At 33.5% G+C, this 16,362-nt stretch overlaps 2 protein-coding genes across 3 annotated transcripts; both read right to left on the bottom strand.

Moving 5' to 3' along the window:
- Window positions 1-238: 238 nt before the first annotated feature.
- Window positions 239-4,943, bottom strand: LOC18109954 (chloride channel protein CLC-c). Of its 2 annotated transcripts, none has more exons than XM_024592312.2 (8): window positions 4,779-4,943; window positions 4,316-4,545; window positions 3,632-3,832; window positions 3,240-3,417; window positions 2,462-2,724; window positions 2,026-2,295; window positions 814-1,942; window positions 239-641 (listed from the first exon to the last, which is right to left on the bottom strand). In XM_024592312.2, exons 2-8 carry the CDS (start codon window positions 4,537-4,539, stop codon window positions 552-554), a joined length of 2,355 nt encoding a protein of 784 aa, XP_024448080.2. In that variant the 5' UTR covers window positions 4,540-4,545; window positions 4,779-4,943; the 3' UTR covers window positions 239-551. The 2 variants fall into 2 exon arrangements, with proteins under 2 accessions (XP_024448080.2, XP_024448079.2); XM_024592311.2 differs by having other exon boundaries at window positions 4,657-4,938.
- A 7,233-nt stretch (window positions 4,944-12,176) lies between these two features.
- LOC18109955 (T-complex protein 1 subunit gamma) lies at window positions 12,177-16,362 on the bottom strand. Its single transcript, XM_052449795.1, has 10 exons — window positions 16,205-16,362; window positions 15,854-16,126; window positions 15,707-15,775; window positions 15,550-15,621; window positions 15,042-15,115; window positions 14,013-14,675; window positions 13,779-13,904; window positions 13,523-13,627; window positions 13,064-13,138; window positions 12,177-12,737 (listed from the first exon to the last, which is right to left on the bottom strand). The coding sequence occupies exons 1-10, from the start codon at window positions 16,227-16,229 to the stop codon at window positions 12,549-12,551; spliced, it is 1,671 nt and encodes a 556-aa protein (XP_052305755.1). The 5' UTR covers window positions 16,230-16,362; the 3' UTR covers window positions 12,177-12,548.

The following is a 16,362-nucleotide window of genomic DNA, read 5'->3' on the forward strand; positions in this document are numbered from 1 at the left end:
TCCATTACTAAAAAATTAACATTTATTATTTACATATGAAATTATCTATTGCTAATTTTGCTAATTTTGTTGTTGAGTTTCGTTAGCAACAGGTTTTAATATTATCTTCAACAGACTTGTTAATTGTTAATAATTGTTAATAGGATCTTTTTTTTTTTTTTTGTAGTGAAAGGACGGTAAAAACAAAGCATCAAGCAATTGTAGGTATATGGCTGTTGCATGGACGTGAATATTCCTATTTATTGTGAAGGGCGCTAGGAGATCATTTATCTTTCATGGAGCTTCAAGGTGTCCATCCCGATTATGAGATGGTTTCACAGAGTTTTAAGAATAAACATCTACATTGCGGATTGTAAAATGACCTCGAATTCACTGCGGTGATGAATTTGTTTACATGTTTAAGGAAGAGGCTTCTCCTTCAACTGTAATGAATGAAAGATCTCACTTGTTGAAAGACCAACGAACAACTCAGTCATCTGCAAACAAAGAACCCCTACTGAAGCATAATTACACAGCCACTGCTCACCAAACACTCAGTTTGATTGCTTGGTCTACTTGTGAGGCTTGATATGAGGGTAGAGTCCCAAGATATGCTCTGGCATGAAGTCATGTCGAGTCAAAATCCCAACAATTGGAGGTCTCTGCAACAAGTTAATAAGAAAAACCACAAACTCATTAGCCAACTTTTTACAGATATTTGATACGCAGAAGCTTTTACGATGCCTTTTGCCTTTTTAAGAAAACAATTGCTACCCAAACACTACACATCAAACAAAGAAGAGGCTATTGAGAAAGATTGTGCGTCTTAATTACCCCTTGACTTATTGGCACTACACACATGTGCCTGAGACCAATTTGTCGAAAGAGAATTGCAGCTTTGGCAAGTGACATTGTCTCAACCACGGTGTGCGGGGATGCATTGCTAATTGGATGAAGATCTACATACATCTCCATCTCTTCCTCTTCAATATCCAGATCCTCTAACTTGACACCCTTCCCAGATCCTGCTTTAGCAAAATCAAATACTGCAAATCTACGCAAGATCTCTTGACCAGCAGGTATCCTTTCCCTTGAAAAATTCTTGCCTTTAAGCAAAACAAGCAAATGTGACCTCAAGACAAGGCCGCACAGTTCTGGTGCATCTGAGAAAGGTGGTTCATCAATCACTGGGAACCCATTATGTCCAGTTGTCCTCAAAGCATGCAGTATATTGCCCACCTTTTCAATACCAAGAAAAGTTACCAATGGACTAGAGACAACATCACGTGCAACCAAATGCCTCATGTAAGGTTCTGCATGGGCCTCCATGTAAGGCAATCCTTTCAATTTCACAATATGGTCATAGACACCCTTGTTGAAGTTATCAGCCACAGTTTTTGAGATAAGGAGAACCAACATCACAAGGGGAAGCAACAATAAATCATTAGTGAGTTCGAGCAGTATTACACAAAGGGAAACTGTCATTCTCATGGTACCACCAAGGAAGGATGCAGCTCCAAGTAAGGCAAAGAGACCGGTGTCAAGGTTAGAGATGGATCTAAATAGTCTCCCAACAAGACGGCCATAGCAAGCTCCAGCTAAAATAACGGGGATGAAAAGTCCAGATGGGATAGCAATTCCATATGTAACAATGCCAAGGCAATAAACAGCAGAGAAAAAGAGGAAGAGAGTGGATATACGAAATTCTATTTTAGTGCTGGCGCTAAAGAGGTTGCGAATAGCATCATCATTAGTGCTAAGAAAAAGGGAGGCAATGTCATTGTAGTAACCAGGTGGGCACTGGAAACTTTTGTAATTTCCAGATTCATCAGTGTTAGGACAACTCACTGTTATATGAGTAGGGCAGGGGATGCACCTCCCGAACCAAGGCAGGCCGTAAGAACAACAAGATGTCAACAGGGCGATGGCAATAACAAGTGAGATTTTAAAAGCAGCACCTTTTCTGCAGCAGCATGATAACAAGTGATTATCAATCAAAAAAAGAAGCAATCTGTTGTAATCAAATAGGATGGCACAGTAACATACTCGTTGATGATGCTGTAAGTACGGAGAACCTTATCCACAAGATAGTTATACAAGCTTCCAAAAATCCCCCCGACGATGCCTAAGAGTATCACAGCTAAAACATCCGGACCGCTATATTGTACCTTTTCTGAACTCACATCATACATTATTAGACCTCCTTTCCCAAAAAGCCCACACTTTCCAGTAGCGCAAAATTCCATAAAAGCTCTCAAAACTATAGCAACCACTGCAGTAGTGAAGAAAGTTCTCCAAAGAAGAGCACTCCGCCACCTGAAGCATGTCAAAACAAGAAAAAAACAATATGCTGATCTTCATCAGTTGTGCATACATAACAATTGCATGTACAAGAATATTAAACAAATAAATTAAGATTCCTCTATGCGTTAAACAAATAAGCTATGAATAAGACAGCAACACACAGAGATGGAAGAGGTACCATGAAGCTGCTTCTTCAAGAGCGAAAAGAACGCCTCCAACTGGAGCACGAAAAGCAGCAGCCACACCAGCAGCAGCTCCGCAAGTGATCAAATCTCGTCTCTGACGATCATTTTTGAAATATCTGAGCCACGTCCATGTCAAATGGTATTTGCGAGAACCCCCCTGCCCTAATAAAGAGGCTATGCATGCACCAGTGTGAACCATAGGCCCTTCTTTACCCACAACAAATCCAGCAGAAACACCGAGAATAGAACCAAGAATCTGCCACATTCAGAATTGTAAACACCATAGAAATATCATTTCAGGGAACGGTAATAATTCCAGAAACGTGAAGTCAGATTCTGAATTGCAAAAATAGTATGAATGCATGTCATATTCTAAAAACAGACAAAATACGAGAGAAAAGAACAAAGCAATACCAGGAAACACTGAACAGATCAAATTCACAAACATTGAGGAAAGCAAGTTCACTAGATTTCATTAACCTAGGTGGACAAAAGTTTCATGTTCTCTGAGGGTCTAGACCAAAATCTTCAAACAGAAGCTCTGAAAAATCAGAAGGTTAGTGACATCTTTCGCGTTATAGCACTGAAGTTTGGTGCAGCATCTAAGACCTCGCACAATCCTTATGGACTAAAATTACACGTGCATGCAAGTATTCGCTTTTGCAGATGCCTAGATAAAGGACTAGTGAACACTTTGACTTATTCTGTCTTTCAGAGAGGTTGATATTATGTATGAGCAGAAAGCACGGCTAGACCCTGTAATTCACTGACCTTTACAAATAGGGTACCAGGAGCCAGTATAGAATGAGCATCAATGCCATTAAGATAGGCTTTCACTTCAGGAATACCAGAACCTGCTGCTGCTGGAGCAATGAAAGCGCATAGAGCTGCAGCAGCAGCCGCCAACACCATGTTGCAACCAGCAAATGCTGCAAAAGCCTTGTAATATCTGCACTAGAGGCATTACCATGTCATAGTTATCGTATAGATTGGCAAACAAACTTAATTCAGGATCTCAAACGCATTGCCATTGGTTCAAAAGTCATTATACCTTAAGTACTGATAAAAAAATTCGAAAAAAAAAAGGATGTACGAGGAAATAAGTCCAGGCTACTTGTAGACCAAAATTCCAATACAGTGAGGTTGTGATAGGCTGAGCTTACTGTTGCTTTCTCATGAGCTTATTAGTCAGCAACAACTTGAAACCAGATATGTTCTCAATTGCGATATTATTAAAAAAGCCAACAAGTCCTGTGAAAAGGCCAATAAGAAGTGCAAATGCCCACTTCAGTAAAATATACTGAAATATCTGAACTTTCTTTCTTGATCTCCAATCTTGTTTAAATAATTCATTTTCAGCAATCCTGTAGGACGACAAATAAAAAGACAGACGTTAGCATTTTTATCTTCTATCAAGAAGCCAAGCTGATAAAGAATCATATGTGTACCAAACATTAAAGCTGTGGTGATGAATATTAATTAGTTACTTCGTGTATTCACTAGAAATTAATGATGAAAATGAAAATCAAATCCGAAACTTGTAAGAAATAATATGATTATTTAAAAGTACCTTTTTTATTTTCTCTCTCTTTTTTTTTCCTTTTTATATCTATCTCTCTTCAATGAGCACCATAAATTTTATGTTCATATTTTGTGATTTTATGAGATGTATGAATGACTATGAGTCCATAAGCTCGCAGGTTCCTTTCTAATCTAATCAGTGATTAAATAACCAGATTCTGTAAAAGGAAAAAAAGAAAGTAAATAAAGAATCTGTTGTGAGTTTATGATTACAAAAGGCAAATCTGATTTTCTCGGGAATTGGCATAATTACACATCTCACTTACTCGTAGTCAAGGCTTTCAATAAGAGAAATGTTGGCACCAACAATGGCAGTCTGGGATGTTGTATTCCTCCTTTTCACCAAGAGGGGTTCAGTACTGTAAGCACCGTTGTACGAATTTAGTATTCCTTTGGCATCATTTTCAACGTCTCCCTCCACATCTTCTTCTTTAACAGTATGCAGTCCATGAGTGGCCCTGTTATCCAAGTCCATTTTTCTTTCTCTCATATCCCTCTGCACACACACAGCACAGCACAGCACCAGAGAAGTTGTCATAATCATACATACAAAGGAAAGGAAGAAGGGGACAAAACAGAAAGAAAAGAAGTTATCCTGTATACTTACAAACGAAAGAAAGAGAGGAAAACTGATCTTCACTTCTGTTCTTTTTTTTTATTGTTTTACTCAACTCAGTCGGTCTCTAACTACTAGCTACTCAACTCAACACAACAGAAAAACAATCTCACCTAGAAACAGCAACCATTAAACATTCCGTATGCATATGAACTAATATCATCAACGAGCATTGCAATAAATAACCCTCTCCCTTTGGCCTTTTTGGCTGGAGGGGAAATGGCGAGAAAAAAAGAGGCAGGAAAATAAGTAGATGATGATGATTGATGAGTATGAAGACAAAAAACAAATGACAGCCAACCTCGCATTATTATACTATCCTTTAAAATACGTTAAAAAACAATGGGCTGTATACATAAGTATAGATATAAAATGTTTTTACCATATATCATTTTATAGATGCTTTTTTTTCTATTTTTTATTTCAAAAAAACTATTAATTATATTATATTTATATTATAGGCTACATTATAGATGTTTAAATAAGCACATAGATATTATATTTTCTATTTTTTATTTTAAAAGTTATTGATGTGTGTTGGATTAAGATATAATTATTAGACCAAAGATTATTTTGGTTTGACATGACTATCAGACCCAAGAGTATTGGGTCTGACTTAACTACCGGATTTATTTTTTTAAAACAAAATAAAAATAATTTATAAAAAAAATAATTATAATTTTTATTTAGAATACTTCAAGGGTACTTTAATTTTGTTATAAAAAATAAAAATATATATATGAAAACAATTATTTAGGATACTTTAATGTTAGTTTAAATATTTTTGTATAAAAAAACATTATAGAAAAAATAATTTATATTTCTATTTAGGATACTTAAAAGATAGTTTAAATGTTTTTTTTATAAAAAATAGAAAACATTTATAAGAAAATTATATAGAATACTTCAATAATAGTTTAAATGTTTTTTTATTAAAAATATAAAAATAAATAATTAGCATTTCTATTTAGAATATTTCAAGGATAGTCTAAATATTTTTTTACAAGAAATAGAAAATATTTATAAAAAAAACTTATCTAGAATACTTCAAGAGTAGTTCAAATATATTTTTTTTTATAAACAATATTAATTAGCATTTATATTTAGTATACTTTAAGGGTAGTTTAAATATTTGTTTTATAAAAAATAGAAAATATTTATAAAAAAAATTATTTATAATACTTCAAAGGTAGTTTTAGTGTTTTTTTATAGAAGAAATATAAAATAAATAAAAAACATCAATTAACATTCTTGTTTATGATACTTTAAAGGTAGTTTAAAAGTGTTTTTATAAAAAAATAATAAAAATTAAAAAAATTATTAGCATTTATTTTTAGTATATTTCAATGGTAGTTTAAATGTTTTTAAAATAAAAAATATAAAACATTTATAAAAAATTATTTAGTATACTTCAATATAATTTTAATGATTTTTTATAGAAAAATAAAAAAATATTTTAAAAAAAACTAATTAGGATTTTTGTTTAAGATACTTTTAGGATAATTTAAATATTTTTTTAGAAAAAATAAAAAAAAATATTTATAAAAAAATTAATTAGTAGTTCTATTTTGGATACTTTAAGGATATTTTAAATATTGTTTTAGAAAAAATAAAAAAAATATTTATAAAAAAATTAATTAGCATCTCTGTTTAGAATACTTGAAATGTAGTTTAAATTTTTTAGTAATAAAAAATAAAAAAAAATTAATTAGAATTTCTGTTTAGAATATTTCAATAATAATTTAAATATTTTTTTGATAAAAAAATAATTAGCATTTAGATAGGATATTGGATCTGATTTGGCTACTAAACCCAAAACATTTAAAATATTTTGTACATTTTGAAAATTTTTTCTATATTTTAAAAAATTATTGTTAACCTGTTATAAAATGCGTGACAGCATAATAGCTTGTCCTGGTATTTTTTGCGTTTCAAAAATGCTTTTAGAAAAATTTAAATTTTATTTTATTTTTTTATTTTAAATTAATATTTTTTTTAATATTTTCAGATTATTTTAATGTACAATATCAAAAATAAGTTTTTAAAAAATATTTTTAATATATTTTTAAATAAAAAATATTTTAAAAATATACCAATTTAAACATGTTTTTATCATTTTATACGGTATTTTTGAGATGAAATGAAAGGGGTAAAGTCAAGATAATTATTCTTTCCCATCCTCCAATGTCCAGGCCCCACTTGTAAATAATAGCAGTCTCGATCTTATAATGAATCGTCACCATGATGTTTTCAACCTCATATTCATAATCTCTAAAAAGATTGTTGCGTACAATAATCGTATGATGACATCAAAGATGCTGCTCTTCTTATCCGCCGCCTGAAAGCTATTCTTATTTCATCAAATGATGAGCTATGAACTATTTTTTTAAGAAAAAAAATTATGAATTATTTCAAAAAATATCATTGGTGTGGAAACGGTACTGGTTTTTTTTTTAAAAAAAAATGAGAAAACTGTAAATGTCTATATATATTGAAATATTGAAAACTGTACATGTTAATATGAACTTGCTAGTATCTTGACAACAAGCATGGATGACTTGAATATTATTTCAAGAACATATTTGATAACTTATAGAAAAATAGATGATAAAAAAGTTATTTTACTTGTTAATAATTTTTCCTGCACTCCAAAAACTATTAAAAACTAAAAAAATATTGAATTATTTTTTTATATTCAACCTAATATCAAAGATTTAGCCTTGTGATTTGAAGATTATACAAGCTTTCAAGATGCATTACTGTTATTGCTTTTATTAGTATCTTTTAAAGGGACATGAAACTTGAATCTTAAATCTGGAGAAGATATATATTCTAGGTGTAATGAATCTTACAATATTGGCTTGGATAATAAATATTCAAGTAAGTATAATTATAAATTATTTTTAACATTATAAAATTAAATCTATAAATAATATGATTTCAAAGAATTTCGATCAATACTTAGATGATGAAGTTGTTCAAATTATTGTATGTTATAATTAAATAGTTGAAAAGGATGATTTTATACTAGAGTCAGTTGTACCGTGCAAATATCCGAATTTGAAACGTGCACATCTACCCTTCCTCATTCAAAGAACTTCGTTGGTCATTCTCTATTCCCTTTTGAAAGGGAATTTAGGCATTTAAGGTATGTTTTTATAATTTTGTATGGTATTTTTTAGATGAAAAAGAGAATTATTCTTTCTCATTCTCCATTATTGTCCAACTCCCCCTTGTAAACATTAATGTCCATCAGTCCCTTCATAATGTCCCATTAAGGTGCTGCGTTCCATAATTGTATGGCAACAAAGATGCTGACTTCATATCATATTTCTTCCTTGTTATTAAATCTGCTTGGTTGATTTAGAACTTGATTAATATGGAGGCTAAATCAGTCTAGATAAGTTAAAAGATTGAGATAAGTAAAAATATAGTTGACCTGTCTTGTTGACCCGAGACATGATAGACTCGACAAAAACTGGTTGGGACTTGTTTTTTTTCAAATGTGTTTTTTCTCCTAACTAGAGACTAATTTTTTGTATTTTTTAGTTGGTTATTAATACTTTTCAAAGTTCACTGTATAAATACTAGATAAATGTTTTATTTTTTCAATGTGGGATTTAAAACCTTTTAGTATATACACCGCAGACCCACTTTATATATATATATATATATATATATATATATATATATATATATATATATATATATATATATATAAGACTAGAGAAGCGTTGCGTCTGACTACAATGCCTGATCCAAAAGAGCGAGTCTGGCTGCAATACCAGACCCGACAATAATATTTCTACTATAAATAATAATATTTAACTTGTCTATTCAAATTCTTATATTTTTTAATCTTTAAAAACAATTATGGTTTTTCTTCAATAATAACAGTAGTATTTTTTTGAATTTATTTTTGATAATAATACCAATAATAATTTTAATTTTATCCTTCAAATCAAGTCTAAGGTTGTTTTTTTAATATTGATAATAATTTTTTCTTCAAATTTATTAATTATTTTATTAATAATATTAATTATAATAAAAATAATAGTATTTATAAAAGAAATACAAATTCATTTTTGATATTAATACTTTTAATTATAATAAAAAATAATAATATTTATAACACAAATAATAATATTTAGAAACCTAAGACTCAAGAACCTTGGGTCCTGCGTCAAGACTCAAGACTAATAGGTTCTGCCTCATGACCAAATTCTCTTGGGTCCTTACGCTGGACCCATTGATTAGGTCCTATGCCGAACCCAAGAGGAGGACCCAAGGATAATGGGTCCTGCTTCAAGACCCAATTTCCTTGGGTCTTGACATTGGACCCTTTAATTGGATCCTACGTCAGATCTAAAAGCAGGATCCAAAGCTAATGGGTTCAGGGTCAGGACCCAAGAGAATGGGGTCCTAATGCACGATCCAAGAACTTTGGGTCCTACACCTCGGAGGATCCAAAGTGATTTTGGGTTCTGCATATAGCATTACCCAACTCTAATGGTTCCTGCTGGGGGCAGGACCCAACACATAATTTATTTATGTATTTAATAATATATATAATTTAAAGCTATTTTGAAACGTAAAAAAAAATATACTTTAATAAAAAAATTCAACCCAACCTTAAGTGAAAAAAATTGTCATCACCTAACTTTTGTATAATATAAAAAAATCATATCAATTTATTTTCTCTTTTACAGTATGAAAAATATCAATAAGTGAAAAGAAAAAAAAATGATGAGGAAAAAAATAAAACTTGAAATATCTTAAAAAAAATTTCTAAAAATATATTGATATAATATTTTTTATTTTTTAAAATATATTTTATATAATCACATCAAAATAATACAAAAACATCTTAATTCGAATTAAAGAAAAAAAAATTAATTTAAAGTAAAAAAAATAAAAAAAATTATTGAAAGCTCTATCAACTTTAATATGACAATATTAGAGAACAAAATTAAAAAAATTCAAATTTTTGTCAATGAATTTTTAAAACTTAAAAAAAAAACATGCTTGAATGAGAAAATTCAACACAACTTTAAAGGAAAAAAATTATGATCACACAACTTTTATACAATATAAAAAAACTTTTATCAATTTTTTTCCTCTTTACTGGATAGAAATCAAAGAAAAGAGTAAAAATCTTAGACCCAATATCCTTGGGAATGGTTGCACAGCCAGACCCAAGGATATTGGGCTCTGCTGCTAGACAGGCCCAAGAAGGTGCCAATAGTGTTGGGTCCTGCAACCCAGCAGGACCCAATGACGCGGTGCTGAAGACTCGCTCGCTTGGGTATGTACCCAACGCGGGTCTGCAGCCTTTTGGCGTGTGGTGCTGCAAACCTGCTTGCTTGGGTCTACACCCAACGCGGGTATGCAGCCTTAGGTGTGCGGTTGTGCAGACCTTCTCACCTGGGTCTGCAACTAGGCGTGCAGGTCTGACCCTAACACCCAGGGCATGACAGCCCAGCGCCAAGTGTCAGCAGCCTGGGGCCCCACTAAAATCCACACCGATTGTTTTCTCCTCAACCATCCCTTCAATGCCAAATGCATCCCAATAAAAAGACAACCCCACCTTTCCCCTGCAGTCCTTGCAACTCTCTGCCGTAAGGGCAACTCTGTCATTATACTACTCCAATCCACAATGCTTTGTGTCTATACAAACAGTAACAGGGGCATTGAGCTCTTTTAGTATATTGTATAATACTCTATGTTCACAATTTCTCAAAACAATCATTTTTTTGTTTGTTTGTTGTATATAATTTCAAAACTTTCTTTAGTTTGGAAACTGTACTAGTTTATTCTTTTCATGACAAAATTATACAGGTTTATATATATATTGAAATATATTTGTACTTAGTTATATAATTAAGGATGAGATATAAAAATTATTTTTTTTTATCAACTTCTTTTTTTATATAAATTGGTGTCCAGATGAAATTGATTGCATTGATCTTGATAGCTTTGGGCGGCACTCAAAGTTTGGTTTAACCTATGGGATATAAAAGACTTGGTCACAACTTGGTTATGAGCAGGAGTTGACAAAGGGAATGTTAGTTTGGCATCGCAGAATCGATGGATAACATTCTGGATGTAAATATAGGCAAAACCAAGAGGTTGTGCGTGGACAACCTTGAACTGTGACAGTGTGCAAACTTGGGGCAAAGGTGCTTTAGACTTGGCTCGACGAGGATGTTGACTTCTTTTGGTGGGGGAGGTTTGTCATAGGGTTAAATTCATCAAGGGGTAGGTTGATGAAATCATTGCTAGATAGGAGATATGAGGTGGTAGCCAGCGTGACAGTAGCGAAAATCGACAGCGTGCATGCGGGGCAGCATGCAACAGCTAGCGTAGTAGTGTGCTGACGCGAGTTGGGGGACTTAGATGATGGAATGTCCAAGGCTTGACTGTTACAAGGGCTGACGATAAGTTTGGACGATGGACAGTCCAAGACTTGACGTAAACATTATTGATATGAATGGCAACATGTATTGACAATGGAGTGTGCATGAGCGTTGGCAGATTCGGCAATTGTGTACGTCAATGATTTGGCAGGACATGGGTTGATGTTCGACACGAATCCTGACTTGGACAACAAACAGTCTAAGACATGCGAGACATTTACGCTAGCAGCATGTGTGCTAGCAATGGGTAGTTGGTTTGTGGGAGAACAAGACAAGGGAGTTGCAGTAGTTATGGGAGCAATTATTGGCAGTTATGACAATTTCTTATATGGGGAATAAGTGGCTGGAACACGGGATAATGAGTGCTCCACCTCTGCAGAAATTTAGGGGCAGTTTCCATTTGTAACTTCCACTATATTATAAATATGTAGGCTGTAAAATACTGTGTAGCATGCAATGTTCTTGAGGGGCAAAACACTTATGCATAGCACATACATTAACAAACTTGTGTATACTCTGTCTACGAGACTAATAAAAATTGAAAGTGTTTTGCTGTAATATATTGTGTGCTTGGTTATGTGCACCTTCACTTGTATGTTCTGCTTGTCTACGCAATAAGAAAAAGTGTGGAAACCTCTCAGGTGAGGGAATCAGGAAGCAAAAGAGCTAAGTCTAGCAAGGATAGACTACCATCCATCTTTCTTTGGATGCACATGATTGATAAGTACACCAATCCATCTTTATATTTTTATTTTATTTGAGAATATTTAAGTTCTAAAATATTATTAATAAAAAACTTATCTCTTTATTAAAGAAAAGATAGCTAGAATTTAACGTTGATTTCAGGAATAAAAATTAAATCTAATATTAAAAATATCTTCACACCATAAACAAATATAAACCTGTAAAAATTAACAATATATGCTAAATCTTTAAATATTTATAATATACATAAAAAAAAATTTAGTCTAATATCTGATATATCAATTTTTAAAAAAATATATAAGATTTAACATTTATAAAATACTGAAACAATATTTTTTTATTTTTTAAAATTTATTTTTTTATATCAATACATCAAAATAATAAAAAATATAAAAAAATTAATTTCAAACTATAAAAATAAAATAAAAATTCGAAGTAAATACAACAGCAATCAGAAACACTCCTTCAATCGTGAAACAAACTCCAACGTAATTCTACAATCAAAAAACCACACCATTACTGAATTACTGTTTTGTGTAGGAGGAATTCAGAATGGACAATACACTTACTAAGACGAGTACCATGCAATTCCTATATGGTCCACACCACCAGCAGGCCGCCACAGACAAACAGGCCCAAAACTTTGAACAAAGGCACCCTAATCAAAACTTGGGACAAAACAGCTCAGGAGCCGATAAAATAAACTGGCTTCTTTTGTCAGATTCTTCCATGGAAAGTCAGTTCAAACAGCAACTAAAATCTTCAGTCAGGAAGTATCTGCTCGCTGTCTGCATCTGCTTCTGTCTCAATCTTAGGCTTGGACGGACCCTGCGCTCCAGGGGCCTGCTTCTTCTTGATTCCACTCACAATGTCATCAATCCTCAGAAGCATGCAAGCAGACTCGATTGCTGTTTTGAAGGTTTGTGCCTTGACATTGTAGGCATCCCATATCTGATAACACAAGCAGATGGTTATCAGAACACTCAGATAAAACATATTTTGTACTTCAACTTGTGGACTTGAAGACTTCAATCACCATCACCATCATATAACATATCTAGTCAACTTAATACAAGAATATGTGAGAACAAAGATGAGGAAATCACATCGCAGACATTCAACTATAGGATAAAACAAAACTGCAGAAGAAAGTTTACGGTTTGCTGCAGTGCACAAAGAAGTCATTATCTGACCTCCCTTTTGAAGAAAGAGATTCTACCAACGTTAAGGATTTTCTAATTAATCATAGCAACAGGACCTGAAACTACAATATTTACCTTCCTCTCTTTCATATCAGTAATTTCACCAGTGTTCCCATCTATGCCAATCCATGCATTTTCACCATTTGCATGCTGCGGTAATCAAATAAAGACAAAATAAACAGAAAATGGATGAGTGGAATCTGCAGGCAGAGCTATTATTCAATAAAAAAAACCCTACTAAAAAGGTAAAAAGCTTGTATTGGTTCCTCTACTCTTGATTTTGTACTAGTTTGCTCCCTCTACTTTTTTTTGTTCTAACATCAACCTTCTACTTTAAAAATCGTAATTGTTTGGTCCGTATGTAACCTGATGATTTCAGAGCAATCTGAACTTCCGGTCAAATAAGGGCGAAACAAAGACAATTTTGAATGTAGAGAGTTGACAATAGAATAAATAAAAGCAGAGGCAAAACAGTATAAAATCAAGAGTACAGATACGCAAAGAAGCCTTTAACCTACAAAAAAATGTTCATACCTTCCCTTGCAGAGCAGTCATGGTTCGGATCACATTAACACCACAATTCTGAGCCAACGTTCTTGGTATAGCCTCAAAAGCTATAGCAGCAGCTTCATAAGGCCACTGTTTCACATCCACAAGAAATTATATTTATAACAAATTACTTGAAGCTATATTTTATCCACACAAAGAAGAAGGGAAAAAAGCGTAACAGCTGGTCAAATCTAAAATTTATTGAAGAGTGATCCATTGATGCAAGGGATGAATCATTCACCTTTTCTATGCCTTCAATAGAAGAGCTTTTTTGCTTCAGAGCAGCAGATACAGTTAATTCTGTAGCACCCCCACCAGGAAGGAGTTTTGGATTCTTTAGTATATTTCTTGCTACAGACATGGCATCCTATATTGAGAACAAGATTCAGAGCATTAGATGGCTGAGATATATTAAAGTATAAAAAAACACACATGCATAGAGAGAGAGGAATTTGAAAGTTAAACCATTACATACCTGCAAGTTTCTTTCCACTTCATTCAGAAGGTCCTTGCTGGCACCTCTCAAGAGAACAGTACAAGCCTTTGGATCTTTGCAATCAACAATGAAGGCAAAGAATTCATCCCCAATTTTCTTAACCTCGAATAAACCAGCCCCAGTACCAACATCAGACTCTTGCAACTCATCTGGTCTGTTCACAATAGTGGCCCCACATGCCTTGGCAATTCTGTTATTATCAGTCTTCCTCAGCCTCCTGATTGCACTAACACCAGCTTTGCTCAGATAGTGGCATGCCAAATCACTGAGACCTTTCTCTGTGATTACCAAATCTGGTTTCAACTTTAGTATCTGCGCACACATATTCTCTATGTATTCCTCTTCCATTTTCAACAGGACTTCCCAGTCTTCTTCTCGAACCAGCTCCGCGTTTGTCTGGTTCTCTCCTTTCTTGTATTCAACAGGGCAATCAAGAAGAATAATACGTGGGTTCACAATTTTTCTTTTCATTTTTCCAGGGGCAACTACATCTTTGTTAAACATAACCCCTTTAAGAACTTTTGAATCTTCCAACTGGCCACCAGGCACCTTCTCAACCTTAATGTACTTCTTGATGTCAACTTCACGCATTCCTTGACCAAGGTCCACACCAACTATTGAGGTGGCATCAATTGCTAGATCCTAGAAGTTGGCAAAAACTTAGAAGGGAACAAGTAGAATTGGCCAGATATGAGCAAGCTGTGGGACAATGATTAATATTCACGGTACTCATTGTATTCAGAATATTTAAAAACTACAGCAGATAGGAAGGGGGGGAAAATCTCTTATCACTGCATCACCACATATTCTGCTTCTGCTTCTTGACCAAAACTCTTCATATCAAACAAAGAGATTCAAGTCTCACATTTTAAGCATCCAATAAACTTCAATAGTTAGGCATGCAAAATAAGAGAATTACGAAAATTTCACTACCCAGTTAACAGGAAAGACCAAAACAGAAGCCAGCAGAATGCCATGACTAAGTCATTAGAATGCAAGGATACTTACAGCAATTAAGTCCCCAAATTGACTAGTGAACTTTGTGCCAATGCAACTCTTGACCAGCCCCAACATTGTAGGACCTGCCACACATATCCATAAGTTATCAAAAGGACCCAACCAAAACGATAATCAACATCCCACAATGAAATCACAATCCTTTCCATTATATGAAATGAGCACTAAATTCCATGTAAAATATTAAAACTCCTACAAAAGGAAGTTCTTTTCAAACTTTCATCTTTATCTTTTTCACATACACAATTAAAGAAAAAAAAACATAGCTTGTTTATTAGCTGTAGTGAAGGGGGAAATATTATAAAATCACACTAATGAAAACACCAACCACCTTCCCTCTCCTTCCATATAAACTCAAACTTGCATTAGTATAAACAAGCACAATAAGATTCAACCAATCAAGATAAAAAAAAATTGAAATGCACTATCAAAAAGTATAATTTTGATAAACAATAGTAATCGGCCGGAAAGAGAAGAAAGATAAGGAGCAACAACTTACGATCGTTGACATCAATGGACATAGCAATTTTGTCAATCACAGCAATAGCATCCTCCAAAGCTTTACTGTAGGCTGCAGTAATGCAAAGAGAATAAATTAACAACGCCAAATACAAAAGTTAAAAAAAAAGGAAGGAAGATTAAACCTAATTACCTACCTCGGCATATGACAGTAGGATGATAGTTCTTTTCGATGAAGGCTTCAGCAACATGAAGCATCTCTCCTCCTAAAACATAAATTTAAAATCAAAAAGATTTATTTAAAGAAAAAAAGGGCAAAATACAAAGAAATGAATATTAGGTACCGAGAACAATGACGGAGGTAGTTCCGTCACCAACTTCTTCGTCTTGAGTGCGACTTAATTCAATCATGGATTTAGCAGCAGGATGAGCCAGATCTAACTCGCGCAGGATGGCATTGCCGTCGTTGGTGACAACAATACCACCGCTGGCATCGAGAAGCATCTTCAACATGGAACGAGGACCTAAAGTGGTCCTGATAATATCGGCAACTGCCTTTGCAGCCTGTATGTTGGCATGATGTACCTTCCTTCCTGATTCCCGTTTCAACGAATCCCCTGCAGCAGCAGCCACAAATTTTTCAATTTTTTATTATATTTTTTTGAATATTAAAAAATTAGGGTTTTACAACTTACTAAGAACGAGAACTGGAGCGTGCATCTTTCCTTTCAGCCTTTTCAGTTACAAGTAGAAAGCAAGCGTTATAAATAAATAAATAAATAAACCCTAGTAGAAGAGAGGAGATGAGGATGAAGAGACGGACTGCTTGATGTGCTTCGTTTAAATCCTTCTC

The sequence above is a fragment of the Populus trichocarpa genome, unplaced genomic scaffold (genome assembly GCF_000002775.5).
Source record: "Populus trichocarpa isolate Nisqually-1 unplaced genomic scaffold, P.trichocarpa_v4.1 scaffold_25, whole genome shotgun sequence".
Classification (NCBI taxonomy): domain Eukaryota; kingdom Viridiplantae; phylum Streptophyta; class Magnoliopsida; order Malpighiales; family Salicaceae; genus Populus; species Populus trichocarpa.

Coding starts and splice junctions, on each gene's coding strand:
- LOC18109954 (XM_024592312.2), bottom strand. CDS start 4,539: ATGAGAGAAAGAAAAATGGACTTGGATAACAGGGCCACTCATGGACTG. Junction 3,418..3,631: donor AAGCTCATGAGAAAGCAACA/GTAAGCTCAGCC, acceptor CCTCTAGTGCAG/ATATTACAAGGCTTTTGCAG. Junction 642..813: donor TAGTGCCAATAAGTCAAGGG/GTAATTAAGACG, acceptor AACTTGTTGCAG/AGACCTCCAATTGTTGGGAT.
- LOC18109955 (XM_052449795.1), bottom strand. CDS start 16,229: ATGCACGCTCCAGTTCTCGTTCTTA. Junction 15,116..15,549: donor GTCCATTGATGTCAACGATC/GTAAGTTGTTGC, acceptor TATGTGTGGCAG/GTCCTACAATGTTGGGGCTG. Junction 14,676..15,041: donor AATTTGGGGACTTAATTGCT/GTAAGTATCCTT, acceptor GCCAACTTCTAG/GATCTAGCAATTGATGCCAC.